This window comes from Microtus ochrogaster, chromosome 7, assembly GCF_000317375.1.
Source record: "Microtus ochrogaster isolate Prairie Vole_2 chromosome 7, MicOch1.0, whole genome shotgun sequence".
In the NCBI taxonomy this organism is placed as follows: Eukaryota; Metazoa; Chordata; class Mammalia; order Rodentia; family Cricetidae; genus Microtus; species Microtus ochrogaster.
Window position 1 is genome coordinate 20,550,925 of NC_022014.1, and position 15,311 is coordinate 20,566,235.

The following is a 15,311-nucleotide window of genomic DNA, read 5'->3' on the forward strand; positions in this document are numbered from 1 at the left end:
ATGCAGACAGTGGTGTAACATCTCCATGTCAGCCGCCTGTTGTGTAGATGATGCAGACAGTGGAGTTCTCCATGTATGACTTCCCCTTCCTAGGGGATCCACATGAAGCATTTCTCTTCATTGGGTAATAGAGTCAGAACACTTTCAGCACTCGAGAAAACTGGTGAGGTGGCTTGCTACCCGCAAAGACTTGTTTACAGGGAGACCAAGGCCAGTCTCCTTTACTGTGCTCAACTAGATAAATGTGGCATCGTAGTTTTCTAAGTTTCACATTTTTCTGCCAGTGTAAGAGGTTTCTAGAATGTAAGAGGTATGTGCTGGTGCAAACATTGAATGCTTAACTTTTATTTCAGGTGTGAATGTTTTGAATGTTTATTATATCACATATATCTGATGTGTAGATTAGCTTGATGAGCTTGAATCCATTTGAAGCCTTAAAATCTATTCATTAACTGTTTGAAAAGAACAGGCATTAAGCCACTGTCTGCAAAGATAATAAATGCTATAGGTTGTTTTGTTTTGTTTTGTTTTTTTCAAGACAGGGTTTTTCAGTAGCTATGGATCCAGCTCTGGAACTCACTGTATAGACCAGGCTAGCCTCAAACTTACTGAGATCCGCCTGCCTCTGCCTCCCAAGTGTTGGGATTAAAGGCGTGAGTGACCACCACCCAACATGCTATAGTTTTAGAACAGTAGGGCATACAGATACAGACGACAAAGTTACCCTAGTGTTAGAACACTGTCCAGTTTTCCATGGAATGTAGCTTGACTGGCCTCAAACTCAAAATTCTCCTGTCTTAGCCTCCCAAGTGGTAGAATTATAGCTGACTTTTAAAAGGGGGGCAGGGGGCAGAAAGTAAAAGAAAGGATTCTTTTTTTTTTTTATTTTTTTTTTATTTTGCAAGATGGGGTTTTTCTGTATGACTTTGGAGCCTGTCCTGGAGCTCACTCTAGACCAGGCTGGCCTCAAACTTCACAGAGGTCCTCCTGCCTCTGCCTCTCAAGCACTGGCATTAAAGGCATGCGCCACCACCGCCCGGATGAGAAAGGACTCTTATCAGAGCTTATTTGAAGGTTTGTGGTTCTAAGGCTTAAAAAAAAAAATGACACTCACTTTAAGGCTGGAACTTGAGTCGAATGAAGTTGTTTCTGTGAGCTTCTGTCAACCAGTATTTCGTGTTTCCTTGCAGTTGGATTTGATCACAGATCTGTTGGGCACGCCATCACTGGAAGCAATGAGGACGGCTTGTGAAGGTGCTAAGGCACACATACTCAGGGGTCCTCATAAACAGGTAAAGAGGTAAAGAGGGGACAGTCTGTCTCTGGCAGCTAACTGTGGGGAGGACTTCTATTGCAAAGATGTTGCTTATAGATAAGAGACACACATATAGGTATAAGCACGTAAACACAGAGATATTCCACGGGATCTCTGTTATATGCATATGACCATAAATAGAGAGTGGCTTATAGCCATGCCCAGTATAATAGAAGAATTCATGTTTTTATAGCCCTATTATTTATTGACCCCTTGGTGGTTTCCTCGTTTACCAGTATGTGGGAAGAAAGCTTTGGCCTCAGTGTGTGAGTCAAGATACCGGTCCAGATACTGAGCCCAAATAGCTGGTTGCCTTGCAAGGATGTAAAGCAGTTGCTGTTGTGCTCTTACCACTAAATCAGACCCAAGTACAAAGAAGGAGTGCCTGCTTCTTTCTAATCAATATCATCTGCAGCCCGCCAGATCATGCTGAGAAGCCGAGGTCTTTCTGTCTGCACTCTTGATTAAGCAGTCTTTTCTGCCAGCACTTTCCAAGTCCCCTTTAGAGAAAACAGCTTAGTGATGTGAGGAGGCGTGAGGGAAGTGCTCTTCCCGGGAGCAGGAAACAAGCAAAGCCAGTAGGGCTTTAGCCAAGGCTAGTTTTATCAAAAAGACAGACGGAGTTTGGCATTCTTCCCCTGAAATTGCCCAGCAGACATTTGATGAAGGCTTCGCCCTCCGCTTCAGTCCCTCTCTATAACCCCCAGTGACTCCTGTGTCCACAGGTGAACACAGTAAGGGAACGTGTTCTCCAGTACTGGCTCAGGCCAGTAAATAGAGATACATGGGTGCTTATGGTTTTTTTAAATTCACATTTGTTTATTTTTGACGCAGGGTTTCACCATATATAGAGATATAGCTTCTCTGTAGCCCACTGTGTAGATCAATCTGGCCTCAAGCTCACAGCAGGCCCTCAGGAACGTTAAACTAATTTGTTAGTGTCTTATAGTGTGTCCTTGTAAATAGAATAGTTTTACTCCTTTATTGACCTCATCAGTGTAATAAATATACCTGACCAAAGGGAAACAGTAATGAAATGTGAGGATCAGGCACCCTGGTGTCCTCAGAGTGTTATAAACAGCAGCCTAGAGGGCTGGCCTTTCTGAGATGTTCCTGACATGTCCAAAGCAGCTTGAAACTGCCTTACGGCACCAAAGTCGCTATAACAATTTTGAACCCAGCAGCTGTAAAAGTGTAGAGCCCTCGACTGGGTATAGTGACACACTCCTATAACTCCCAGCATTCAGGAAACAGACAAGAGGACTATGGGTGGAAACCAGCCTGGGATACCCCTCCACAGACACTGTTTCAAAAAAGGACTTTTCAAAACCAAATCTTTCAATTTAAAAAAAAAAAAGAAATCACATTATTTTCTAAAACAAAAGAGGGAGGAAAGGAAAATGTGAAAGTCATTTTTATTTTAAGTTAAATAAACTTAAGTTAAATGAATTCTACGAGAGGCCTTCCTTCTACATTCTCAAATGGCTTGGTCTCTTGGTGAGAGGGAGGGGTACCTCCTGAAGGTTAAGGTTCTGCTCACCAGGTTGTCTGGTGGTCTGAGGGGAGCACCACAGAAATCTTCATCTTGGCTTCAGAATATTTGATTTTAAGAAAAAGTAGGGTGAGAATTAGAAGACCCTCCTGCCCCTCCACCTCCACACATCCAGTCACTGTTAACGTAGCTCCACTGAAGCTATCTCTGTTTGTGCCCTAACTTCTTACAGCCAAGGTTAGAAGACACAACGGCAGACAAGCTTATTTGGCATGTAGATAACTCTGTATTTTCACATTTTTTTCTGTTCTTATTTTAGTTTTTAGTTACTTGTTTTGTAGTTTTTCTTATGCTGCTATTTGAGTTTTGTTTTGTTTCAGTGTTTTGAACTAGAGTCTGGTCTTCTTGTGGCCATCTTGCCTCAGCCTCTCCAGCCCTGGGAATATATGTGTATGCTACTCCTCCCAGTTTATGTACTCTGCTTCAAAAACTTAATTTGGTCCCTAGGATATAATGTGTAGCTTGTGTAGTTTTATATGTCATGACTGTTCCACTAAATGCATGATGTTTAGTTGGCTCAGGGTTTGGCTTGGGATATGCGCACTCAAGTTTTTCTCTGGACTGGACTGAAGAAGAATGCAGCCTGTGGTGTCAGGCTCAGGCTTATCACATTACCCAGCAGGTGAATGGTTTCCTGGTATGGGATTCCCCACAGTATGCTGTCGATACCATTGGTTAATAAAGAAACTGGCTTTGCCTGATAGGGTAGAACAGAGCTCGGCGGAGGCGGGGGCGGGGGTGTTAAACTAAACTGAATGCTGGGAGAAAGAAGGGTGGAGTCAGGGAGAAGCCAAAGCAGTAATTTAATTAATACAGTTTCTGTGTGATTATTTCGGGGGTCTGGGCAGCCAGTAAATGAACAAGCGGCCAAGCAGCCTTCCTGCTACTGTGTCCCATGTGCTCTACAATGCAGTTTGTAGGCAGATTGTGTAAGGACCCTGGCCCTATTGATAACTCACTCTATGACCTTGGGCAAATTACTTAACCTCTGTCAGCCTCAGTTTCATTCTTCAGTAAAAAAGAGATAAAAACTGTTTCTCTGGCTGATGAGGTAGGTCATTGTGTGACATACTGGCCTCCAACCTTCAGGGCCTGCTTTTAGTCCCTGGAACCCATATGGTTCCAGGTGGAGAACACTCACTGCTAAAAGTTGTCCCCTAACATCTGCACATGTGCTTTGCCACCAGCACCCACCCACACACCTACGCACACAAAGTAATAAAAATAAAATTAGTGCCCTCCCACATCAGTCAACAATCAAGAAAATGGTACAAACATGCCTACTGGCCAGGCTGATAGAAACAGTCCCTCATTGAGCCTCCTCCTTCCAAGGGGTATGAAGTTGACAACCAACGCTAGCCATCACACTAAGCTTTTAAGTAGTTTTTATGTAAACTCTTCCTACCTTACCAACTCTTCCAAGTTAGGTGGAAATAGTTATTTTGTTAGTAGTGATTTCTAGCACTGATTAGAAGTTCACTCTGACATCTTCTGAGACTACTCATAAATACCTTATATTCTACTCATAAAAACAGTTATTACCACTATTAATCCTTTGTCTATGGAAGAGAGAGGACTGCAGAGATTAAATAATGTTTTAGGTTCTAAGTCTGATCTTTAAACTTATTTCTTTCTCTCTTCCTTTCTTTTTCTAAAGTAAAAATGGCTTATTCATGGCACAGTACACAAGAGGCAAAGTGTCTCATATCACAGACAGCATATCCAACTCTCTGCAATATTCACTTCTTTGACATAGAGGAGAGAATGAAGGGAAAGCCAGGTAATGCTAAGGCAGCTAAGATGGGGAATGGGTCTCTATTGTCATCTTCACAGGGTAAAACTTAGAGGTCCATTAGTAGCAAGTCAATTCTCTAGCATCAATACTGTGCAGGTGTCTCCAGTAGGCCCAAAATCACCGTCTGCAGGTAGCTAGATAAGGCTGTCCTCAGCGCTGATAGGCAAAGACAGTGTCTTGTCTGCACATTGCTGTGTTTGGTTAGTCAGAATGTTGATGATGACAACCTCATCCATTCGTTTGGTCTTGCGAGCTGTCTCATGGTTCAGAGTAGCCCTCTCGACACTAAAGTTGGTGTAGGCTTTGATTGACTATAGGCACTTGGGTGTGTGATCACCCTCCAAGCTGAGCTTGTACAGGGTTTTATAGGCAGTAGATGTTTTTTGTAAAAATCTGGGCCAGACACCATGCCCTGAGAGTTGACTTTACAAAATTAAGCTCTTAACTAAGCATAGTGCTGCTAATCTAAAATCCCGGCACTCAGGCTGAGGCAGGAGAGTCTGTACACACAGCAGGCTGAAAAGATGAGTGGCCAGCTTTCTGATTCTAAATGGGAGGGGTGGCTTGGGTGTGTTGGACCTGGCCATCTCATTGCCTGTTTAGGGATTTAGACTATGAATCCATTCTGGAGCCAGGTTCATTTCTTAAAAAATAGTGTTACTCAGTTGTCTAGACCTGTCTGCGAAGATGGTAGAATGAAGTCAAGCCAACCAAACCCCTGGTTTTGAAAGTGGAAGAATGTTCACTGCAAATCAGAAGTTCTTGGCAGGCAAAACCACTATATAACATTCTTATTGTAGCCGGGCGATGGTGGCGCACGCCTTTAATCCCAGCACTCGGGAGGCAGAGGCAGGCGGATCTCTGTGAGTTTGAGACCAGCCTGGTCTACAGAGCTAGTTCCAGGACAGGCTCCAAAGCCACAGAGAAACCCTGTCTCAAAAAACCAAAAAAAAACAAAAAAACAAAAAAATCATTCTTATTGTATTGTCTTTTCTACAACTCAAGAGTCTTGGGTGGAGGAAAGCTTAGCTTAGTCAAAAACAGTCCTGTCTCCTGCAGGGACCGTGTCTGACATCAGCATACTCTGAGGGTAATAGAAGTTGGTTCTGGTGGAGGTTTCTTTTATGTGCATCCTGCTCTCTAGCTGCTCTCCAGTATACATGGAGTATCCTCACTTAACATGCTGACTCAGTCACAGTGAGTCACAGTGGTGCCAGCCAGAGTCTAAACCTTTTGATAGTTGGGTGGGAACTAAAGGAACACCTGCCAAAGACCCTTGTACAGCCAGGTGAAAGCCACCATAGCATGAGCATACTCATGAGGGTGTGGTCCAAATGTTCTCTCTCTCTCTCTCTCTCTCTCTCTCTCTCTCTCTCTCTCCACAGGGTTTCGAGCCTTTCCTGGAACTCAGTTGGTAGACCAAGCTGGTCTCCAGCTCATAGAGATCCTTCTGCCTCTGCCTTCCAAGTGCTAGGATTAAAGACATGTGCCACCACCACCCAGTCCAAATTTTTTTATCTCTTTTTCTTTTCTCATCTTTAAACATGTTAGTCTTCCCTTCTTTGTCAAAGCAGTCTCCTTGCTTATCAGATCAGTTTTCATTTGTCATGACTTTTTTTGTACTCTGATTAGGTATGTTGCTGGAAGTCACTGAGAATTGTCCCTTCTGAAGACTGCCTTTTATCTCCTTCCCCCGCCCCCCTTTGAGCTGTTCTGAGACAGGGTCTCACTGTGTATCCCTGATTGGCTTTACACTGTAGACCAGGCTGGCCTTGAACTCACACAGCTCCGCCTGCCTCTGCCTCTGCCTCCTGAGTGCTGGGATTAAAAGTGTGTGCCAGTGCACCTGACTCACAACATCTTTTTAGCTGGCTAATTTTTGTGCTGTGAATTGGCTATATTCCATATCCATCTAGAATACCTAAAAACCTAAATGGTTAAAATTTTTTTCTCTTTTCACAGCCATCCCTTCCTGTACTCTACACTCTATCCAGCCAGGCCACACATGAAGCTGTTCATCTACTTTGCAGGATGTTGGTCTTTGATCCAGTAAGTGTGTTTACTTTTATCTTTTTTTATTTCTGTAATTTTGTGTGTTGACTCTTGTGCCTGCATGTATGTCTGTGTACCACATGTATGCTTGGTGCTCTCAAAGGTCAGAAGAGGGAGTCAGATGGTTGTGAGCTACCATGTGGGTGCTAGAATCTGAATCTGGTCATCTGTTAGAGCAACCAGCCATTGCTCCAGCTCCTATTTTTAGATTTTTTTTTTTTTTGTTTGTTTGTTTTTCGAGACAGGGTTTCTCTGTGGCTTTGGAGCCTGTCCTGAAACTAGCTCTTGTAGAGCAGGCTGGTCTCGAACTCACAGAGATCCGTCTGCCTCTGCCTCCCGAGTGCTGGGATTAAAGGCGTGCGCCACCATCGCCCGGCCTTTAGATTTATTAAATAAATTTTAAAATAGTTTTCTAAGAAGCATCCTGGCTTTGAGTAGACTGGCAGTGTCATGATGACTGGAATGACAGGCTCTAGCCCGTTTTGTGTTCCCCATGCTAACCCATTACATGGACATTTGAGAGCTTAGGCAGAGACCTAGAAGATATTACCATTTTAATGATCCTGGTGTTTATAAAAGGGTTTGACACCAACGTTAAACAAAAAGGGGGAAAATTTGATTGTTTGAAAAATCACCCACTGTGTGGCATGTGAAAATGTCTGCTCTTTGGGTTGAGGGCTGTAACTTTCCTAAACCTCTTTTCTGGGCTGGACATGGGCTACTAACTGCTCTGTGATGTCTGCCATTTATTTGTTCATTCATCCAAAGATTATCATTCATATCTGTGACAATAATTATTGTCAACAAAGATGAAAATGGAAGCATTTAAAAAAGAAAATGTTAAAAAAAAAACCCCACAAAATTATGGACAGTAAGTTTACCTTGGTCTGTGGTGAGAAGAGAGCATCTTTCTCATGATCCACATGACTGTCTGTAGGTAGGTTCACGAGGGGGCTGGGTGTGGCTGCACATGCCTGTAATCCCAGCACTTGGCCAGCAGATCTCTGTGAGTTCAAGACCAGCTTGGTGTGAGTTCCAGGACAGCCAGGGCTTTTTGTCAGAGAGAGAGAGACAGAGAAATTAGGGGCAAAATTGTTGGGTTTGAACCAGTCTCACTTGCAGGGTGAAGTTGGGGTTTCAAGGTCCTCTTAGCCACGTGGTGAATTTAAAGCCACCTTCCCATGAGCCCTTGGGATAGTGAGATGATTTAGCTTGTGGCCTTAGGAACCGGAAAGCCTGAGGTTGTGTGAATTGCTACACATCCTGTAATCAAGGCAGTGAGTCATCTTTGCCCTGTCTCCCATGGAGCCCATCCTTGAGTCCTGTAAGAGCCACTTCTCCGTAGTTCATTGAACACTGGTTTTCCTTTATTATTATTTTTTTATTTTTATTTTTTGCTGGAGTTTGAAGTGTATGGGTCAGTAAGCCTGGTGCGCTGGTGTGTTAACTGTTGGAATTGGAATTGGAAGACTTCAAAAGCCCGAGGATAGGCTGCTGCTGCTGCTGCTGTTGCTGCTGCTGGGCTGCTGCTACTGGTCTCAGTCTGACATTCACACCGACACCTCTGCTAACCCTCAGCTTTGCCCTGTCGCCCTATAGTCAAAGAGAATAGAAGTTCTGAGCAGCTTCCTAAAATTGCCAGTATGATCGCATCTCCTAAATGCTGACACTTCTCCAAAGTGTGGCCTGTTGTCTAAAACGCAAAGCATTGCATATTTAAATGTCATGGTATTTGTCATTTGGGGCCCTGTGCACATCTGTCTCAAGGTAGGAACTTCCCAGGTTTTCAGAAGGACATTTCGAAGTGACAGTTGTTATTCTGAGTCTACTCAGTCTCCTGCCACCCACCCCTAAATTCAGCTGTCCCTCTCCACCCAGCGTGTTCTGTACATCGAGTATAAGCTGCGTCATGTAATTCAGTCTGTGAAAGATTCTACATGGACAGCCATGCTCATCTGTAGTGTTGATGTGCTGGTCTCTGAATTTGATTTCAGTCAAAAAGGATTTCCGCTAAGGATGCCTTAGCCCACCCCTACCTAGATGAAGGGCGGCTGAGATACCACACGTGTATGTGTAAGTGCTGCTTCTCCACCTCGACGGGAAGAGTCTACACCAGTGACTTTGAGCCTGTCACCAACCCCAAATTTGATGATACCTTTGAGAAGAACCTCAGCTCGGTCCGACAGGTTAAAGGTGAGTGCCTTTTGTCATCCAGTCAGACATGGTGACCAGGGACGTCTTTGATTACACAGCAGTGATCCAGAGTCAGGGGCTTGCCAAAGCTGGCCGATGTCTGTTTCAGCTTTGCATGTAGCTTTCTGTGCAGAGCATGTGTGTGTGCAGTGAATGGCAAGTTAGCATTATTTCCAGGGGAATGAAAACTCAGTTTATATAGCCAGGCGATGGTGGCGCACGCCTTTAATCCCAGCACTCGGGAGGCAGAGGCAGGCGGATCTCTGTGAGTTCGAGACCAGCCTGGTCTACAGAGCTAGTTCCAGGACAGGCTCCAAAGCCACAGAGAAACCCTGTCTCGAAAAACCAAAAAAAAAAAAAAAAGAAAACTCAGTTTATAATGAAAGACTCAGAATATATCTGAATTCACGGTGTCATTTCAGTAAATAAAACGTAGTGGACTTCTTTTTTTTTTGTTTGTTTGTTTGTTTGTTTGTTTGTTTTTTTCGAGACAGGGTTTCTCTGTGGCTTTGGAGCCTGTCCTGGAACTCGCTTTGTAGACCAGGCTGGTCTCGAACTCACAGAGATCCGCCTGCCTCTGCCTCCCAAGTGCTGGGATTAAAGGCGTGTGCCACCATCGCCCGGCTGTAGTGGACTTCTTTATGTAACATTTGATGGGTTTTTGTTTTGTTTTGTTTTTAACAAAGTAAAAGAGTGAGTCCACTAAAGAGAATGGTGATGAGAAAGGGAATTTGAAAATGTACTCACAGGGTCGCGCTGAGGATTCTCCCTGGGGAAGAGGGTTGAGGGGATCCCCTATAATGCTGTGCACGCAGACGCTCCCCGCTGGCGGAGCTTCCAGCCTGGGCAGCGCCTCCAGGGAAGTTTTTGTCTGTTTTTAGCAACAACCATCATTTCAGCTCCAGAAAAGTAGAACTTGATTGGGACTGATAGAGGATGTGCGTGTGAGTTAACTACCCAGCAGGCCGCTGCGTTAGCTGGGAATCCACGCTTCCAGCCTGTGTGTTGGCAGTGGCGTGGACAGTGTTTGTTTTCTCCACAGAAATTATCCACCAGTTCATTTTGGAACAGCAGAAAGGAAACAGAGTGCCTCTCTGCATCAACCCGCAGTCTGCTGCCTTTAAGAGCTTTATTAGGTAACTGCCTGCACAGCTCGCACCTCAGAGCTAGAGGAGGGTGCTGTGATTTTGTTCTTCAGCATGGTTTGGGTGATTGGGGGGGGGGGGTTTGTTGTTTTTTTTTTTTAACTATTTTGTGTATGTGTATGAAAGTGGGAGTCAGTTCTCTCTGTGTGAATCATGTGTATTCTGGGGATCAAACCTAGGTCATCAGGGTTGGTAGGAAACACTGTTTCTTGCTAAGCTGTCTTGCTGGCCCTATTTTTTGTTTGCTTGTTTGTTGTTTTTGTGTTTTGTTTTTTGAGGCATGGTTTTTCTGTTTAACAGCTCTAGCTGTTTTGGTATAAGGTTTGCAGACCAGACTGACCTCGACCTCAGAGAGATCCGCCTGCCTCTGCCTCCAAAGTGCTGGGGTAAAGGTGTGAGCCACCGCCACCCACCTGTTTTTTGTTTTTTAATAATACAGATTTTAGGCATGGTATTACATGCCTGTCATCCTATTGTAGTGGGCCACTTGCTTGTTCTTGGCTGCTCAGCCCTGAAATAATCACACGGAAACCATATTATTTGCAATACTGTTTGGCCAATAGCTTAAGCGTATTTCTGGCTAACTCATATCTTAAATCCATTAATCTGTGTATCACCACATGGCTGTGACTTACTGGGTAAAGTTCCGGCAGGGTTACATGGCTTCTCCTTGACTCTGCCTTCCTTTCTCCCAGCATTCAGTTTAGTTTTCCCCCCTGCCTAGCTCTACTCTGCCCTGTCAGGCCAAGCCAGTTTCTTTTTTCATCAACCAATAAAAGCATCACTTAGACAGAAGGACCTCCCATACTATCATCCCAGCACTTAAGAAGTAGAGTCAAGAAGGGAGTTCAAGGTCAGCCTGGGCACCACGGTGAGTTCAAGCATAGGCAACATGAGACCACAGCTCAAAAAAAAAAAAACAAAAAAACAAAAAGTTCAATAGAAAGTTGATGTAATAAATATCAGTAAGCCTCTGTCTTCATCCTGGGACTGACTCCCATGGTGAGTTTAGCAATTTTTTTTTTCCCAGAAAACTATGCTGCTCGGTTGTAGGGTAGGGAGTGGGTCTCTGCAGCACCAGTGCGAGTCCTGCCACCTTCCCATCTTTTTTTATTATAATTTTTTAATTTTTTATGTACGTTGATGTTTTGCCTGCATTTACATCTGTCTGTATGTGGGTGTCAGATTTTGGAATTACAGGCAATTGTTAGCTCTGCCATGTGGGTGCTGAAAATTGAGCCCAGGTTCTTGGGAATAGCAGTCAGTGCTGAGCCATCTCTCCAGCACCCCCTTCCCATCCTCTTGATAACACAGCCAAGGGCGCTGGGAGTGGGCTTGATCTTTATTATTTATTTATTGGTTTGTTAGTTTATTTATTTGTTCAGTTTGATCTGGCTCTTCACCAAGTGAGCCCAAGCTCGCCTTGTTCTTGATCCTCCTGCCTCAGCACTGCCAGCCAGGTGTGTACTCCACCTAACTCCCTCTTTGTTTATTGTGTGTTCACATGTTTTGTCTTGTTTCATTGTTTCTTTGAGACAGGCTCTCACCTTGTAGCCCAGGCTGCTCTCCTATTCATCTTCCTGTCTCAGTCTCCGTGTCAATAAGCCTGGGTGGGTTGCTTGTGGGGTGGGTACGGGGCAAACAGGTAGATGACTCCTATCTAGAGGAGCATCCGGGATGCTTGTGGGGAGCTGAGTTCACTTTGGATTCTAGCAAGCGTCATTCTGTCTTTCCCTTGTTTCCAGTGGGAAGACAGAAGCCACTTTAACAATGTGGGGAGATTTTAATCCTCGGGATTGCTAGCCAGGAGAAGACATCTAACTTCTAAAATAATACAAAATTAGCTTCGGGGGTGGGGGTGGGGGGTCTCAAAGTAGCAAGTGCAAAAGGCAGCTACTCCGTATACACCAATAGAGGAAAAAAACAAGGAAGAAATTGAACTCAGAGGTCCCCTGCCCAGGAGCCTTTCTGAAGAGGGTCTGCATCTTCTGGAGCATACGACATTAGCGGGGGGATGTACCAAGGTGGGCAGAACTGGCCCGTCAGAAAGGCGCAGAGAAACTTAGAGAAGCACAAGGGAAGCTGTTGCCTGGTGCTCCAGCCTGCAGCGCCCTCCTGCGCCCTCTATTGGCAAATATTAATATGAAGCCAGGTAGCAAAGAACCACAAACTGTTTCACGACTAGGACAAAGGGTGGATTTGAGTTTCATCCCACTCCCACCCCTACCCCTGGCCTTTCTCTCTTTTCTTTGACCCCACTCCCTACTCTTTCCTTTTCCCACACACTGAAATAGGGCCTTCCCTGCATTGAAGCTTCTGAACCAAACTCAAGAATTGTGTCTGAAATTAGTAAGATCAGTTGCCTTTCATTCCTTCCATTTTTTTTTTCCGTGTAGAAAGCTGGCATTAACTTGCATCTTGACTTTTCTGTGATTTTAAATTACTTTGTTTAATATTTTCCCAGGAGAGCCAGGCGGTGGTGGCACACGCCTTTAATCCCAGCACTTGGGAGGCGGAGGCAGGCGGATCTCTGTGAGTTCGAGACTAGCCTGGTCTACAGAGCTAGATCCAGGACAGGCTCCAAAACCACAGAGAAACCCTGTCTCGCAAATCAAAAAAAAAAAAAATTTTTCCCAGGAGATTAGGTGTTCAAGCACCTCCCATGTGCTAGTCATTGTTCTCCTGGGCTCTGGGCGGGAAAGTGATAACCCTAGGCTCTGCCACCTATACCAGGTCTGTGATAACAATTGCTGGACCCCGGCTCATCCACACCAGTAATGCCCCTGAGAGAGTGCTCACGAGGCCCCTTCTCATAGGCCCTCTCTAGCAGACACTGTTGTGAGAGGTACTTCTTAAGGGGATTTCCTGATTGAATATGGATAACGTTGTTTATGATAGCTACCATTTACTTTACATCATGAAGTAGACGCCATGGAAGGCACTGTACGTGTATTTTCCATAGAGATAGACGGCCGGGATCCTGTCTTAAATAAGATGGCCCTCTCTGTCCCTGTAAACCACTGAAGATAACAGATCTCTAATGAATGTTGGCAAACAAGTCAGTGGAGAGAAGTTAAAGCAACAGAAACAAGAACTGCAGAAATTGCTCCTGGGCGCTCAGTGGGGCTGCCCTCTCACCCATCAGGTGCACTGATTGTGGGTTCCCCCTTTTCTTCCAGTTCCACCGTTGCTCAGCCGTCTGAGATGCCACCGTCTCCTCTGGTGTGGGAGTGACAGTGGAAGACACTGTACTACTGAAGATGTAATGTAGCTTTCACTGGAGTCTGGGATTTGCAATTCTGGGGGGTTAATCATGCTTGTACTGTAATTTTACTAATGAAGTTTTAAATTAACAACCACTACTTGTATGATATGAATAATATTTAGAAATGTTACTAGACTTTTAATCTTGTAAAGTGGTTGTGCTTTTAGAAGAAAAAAAAAATATTTTACCCAGAGTTGCACATGGTTAAAGAATTCGGTGCAGCTGTTATGGCTCTACTCAGAACAAACGAGAATTGAACCAAATTTGGGCGTTTGGGGTTTATGTTTTGTTTTTGTTTTTCTTTTTTTTATGAAGCGAGATTATTCACATGCGCGCGCGCACACACACACACAAATAGTCATACATTTTGATATTTGAGCCATTCCTAAAGATTTAGGGTTTTCTAAAACTAAAGAGTCTAAAAAGCTTGCCTGTGACCAATCATGGAGCCACGGGAACTGATCGTGGCTGCCCCTGGGGGAGGCCGCAGGAGGGGCCCGCCACCTAATGATCAAGCCCCTATACCTGGCTTCTCATTAGAGCCGTGATGGTGATGTGTGCTGTCTGAACTCCAATGTCGTGTGTAGAGAGACTAACCCTGTTTTCCTTACCCAGTATAAATATATATATATATATATATATATTTAATCTATTTTTATTAGAAGTTTTTCTGCTCTTTCTTACATAAAAAGAAAAAAGACCCAAGCATGCATCCTTCATGTGTGTAAATAATTCATCTCTGGGCTAATTTCAAAAGAACCCCAACACTGCTGTATAGAGAGAACTAGCTTGCACATTTTAGGTCTGTGAAATTCTGTGAGACTTTTCCTGCACTGGACAGTGAAAAATAATAAATAAAAGACAAAAAGAAATTTTTAAAAAAAATTAAAGCCACCAAGGCACATAGGGAATCCTGTCAAATGTGTTTGTGTCCTTAGGCAGAGCTGTGGGAGTCTTGAAATGTCACAGTAGTAAATAGCTTACCGCTTTTCGACAAATTGTTTTTCCTGCTGGAACACTGAACTCTGTGCATATGTAAATACGAACACCAATCGAAGGCCTCTACCTCCTGGAGTTACACAACCTGGCTTGTTTACCTCCACACGCTGATGATGACTATTTTTTTTTTAAGTTCAATGTGGAGACTTGAAACTTGAATGTCCCTTCCAACTTTTATATTAAAAATAAAAAGACAAGAAAATCGAAGAGCGTTTTTCACCTGTACAAGGAGTACTAACGGATCGTCTTAAAACTGGTCTAGGAAAAGCTTGGTGTGTGTTATGGACAATTAACTGTTAAAGTTACTGTAAGTTATCTGTATTTAGCAGAGTATTTTCATCTGGGTGATCTGAGCTGAATCTGAAGACTATTAAGTTATGTTTGGAAGTTTTAACTTCAGTGAAGTGATTATTTGCTGTGAAAGAAACAAACATTGAATTACTAAACAAAGATGGTGCAATATCTTTGTTTTTGTTTTTGTTTTTGTTTTTTTATGAGGCTCCTGAGAATCAACCCAACTGAAGCATTTCAATTCACTTGAATGAGAAACGTGTTTAGTATCAAAAGAGCCCGAGAAGACACTGGTATGAAAGGTACAATCTCAGAGGTTGGTCAGTTACCGTGGCACACTTTCTGGTCACTTTGTACAATGTAGATTTGAAGTACAGTGGTGAAAACATTAAATGTGACATTTGAAAATGATATGTCGCTGTCTTACTTCCACACCCCCACCCCATCTCACACCCACCCCACCCCCCACACACACACCTTGTTTCTCTTCAGTGCAGCCTTTGCTCTGACTTCTACTCTTAGCTTTGTGGAAATTGCTTGTCTGTTGTTTTTGGGGGGGGTTATTATTATTATTATTAAAAATTTCCACCTCCTCCCATTTCCCTCCCTCTCCCATCCAAAGAGCAGTCAGGGTTCCCTGCCCTGTGGGAAGTCCAAGGTCCTCCCTCCTCCATCCAGGTCTAAGAAGGTGAGCATCCAAATAG

General features: G+C 44.0%; 1 protein-coding gene across 1 annotated transcript in view; it reads left to right on the forward strand.

Annotated features, from left to right (window-relative positions):
* The window catches only part of Nlk (nemo like kinase), a 132,563-nt gene extending 117,548 nt beyond the window's left edge, over positions 1 to 15,015 (forward strand). The window contains exons 7-11 of the mRNA XM_026780349.1: positions 1,191 to 1,292; positions 6,625 to 6,711; positions 8,709 to 8,907; positions 9,950 to 10,043; positions 13,232 to 15,015. Coding sequence (XP_026636150.1) covers positions 1,191 to 1,292; positions 6,625 to 6,711; positions 8,709 to 8,907; positions 9,950 to 10,043; positions 13,232 to 13,286 — 537 coding nt within the window. The 3' untranslated portion in view covers positions 13,287 to 15,015. The remainder of the gene's footprint in view (positions 1 to 1,190; positions 1,293 to 6,624; positions 6,712 to 8,708; positions 8,908 to 9,949; positions 10,044 to 13,231) is intronic.
* Positions 15,016 to 15,311: the final 296 nt, after the last annotated feature.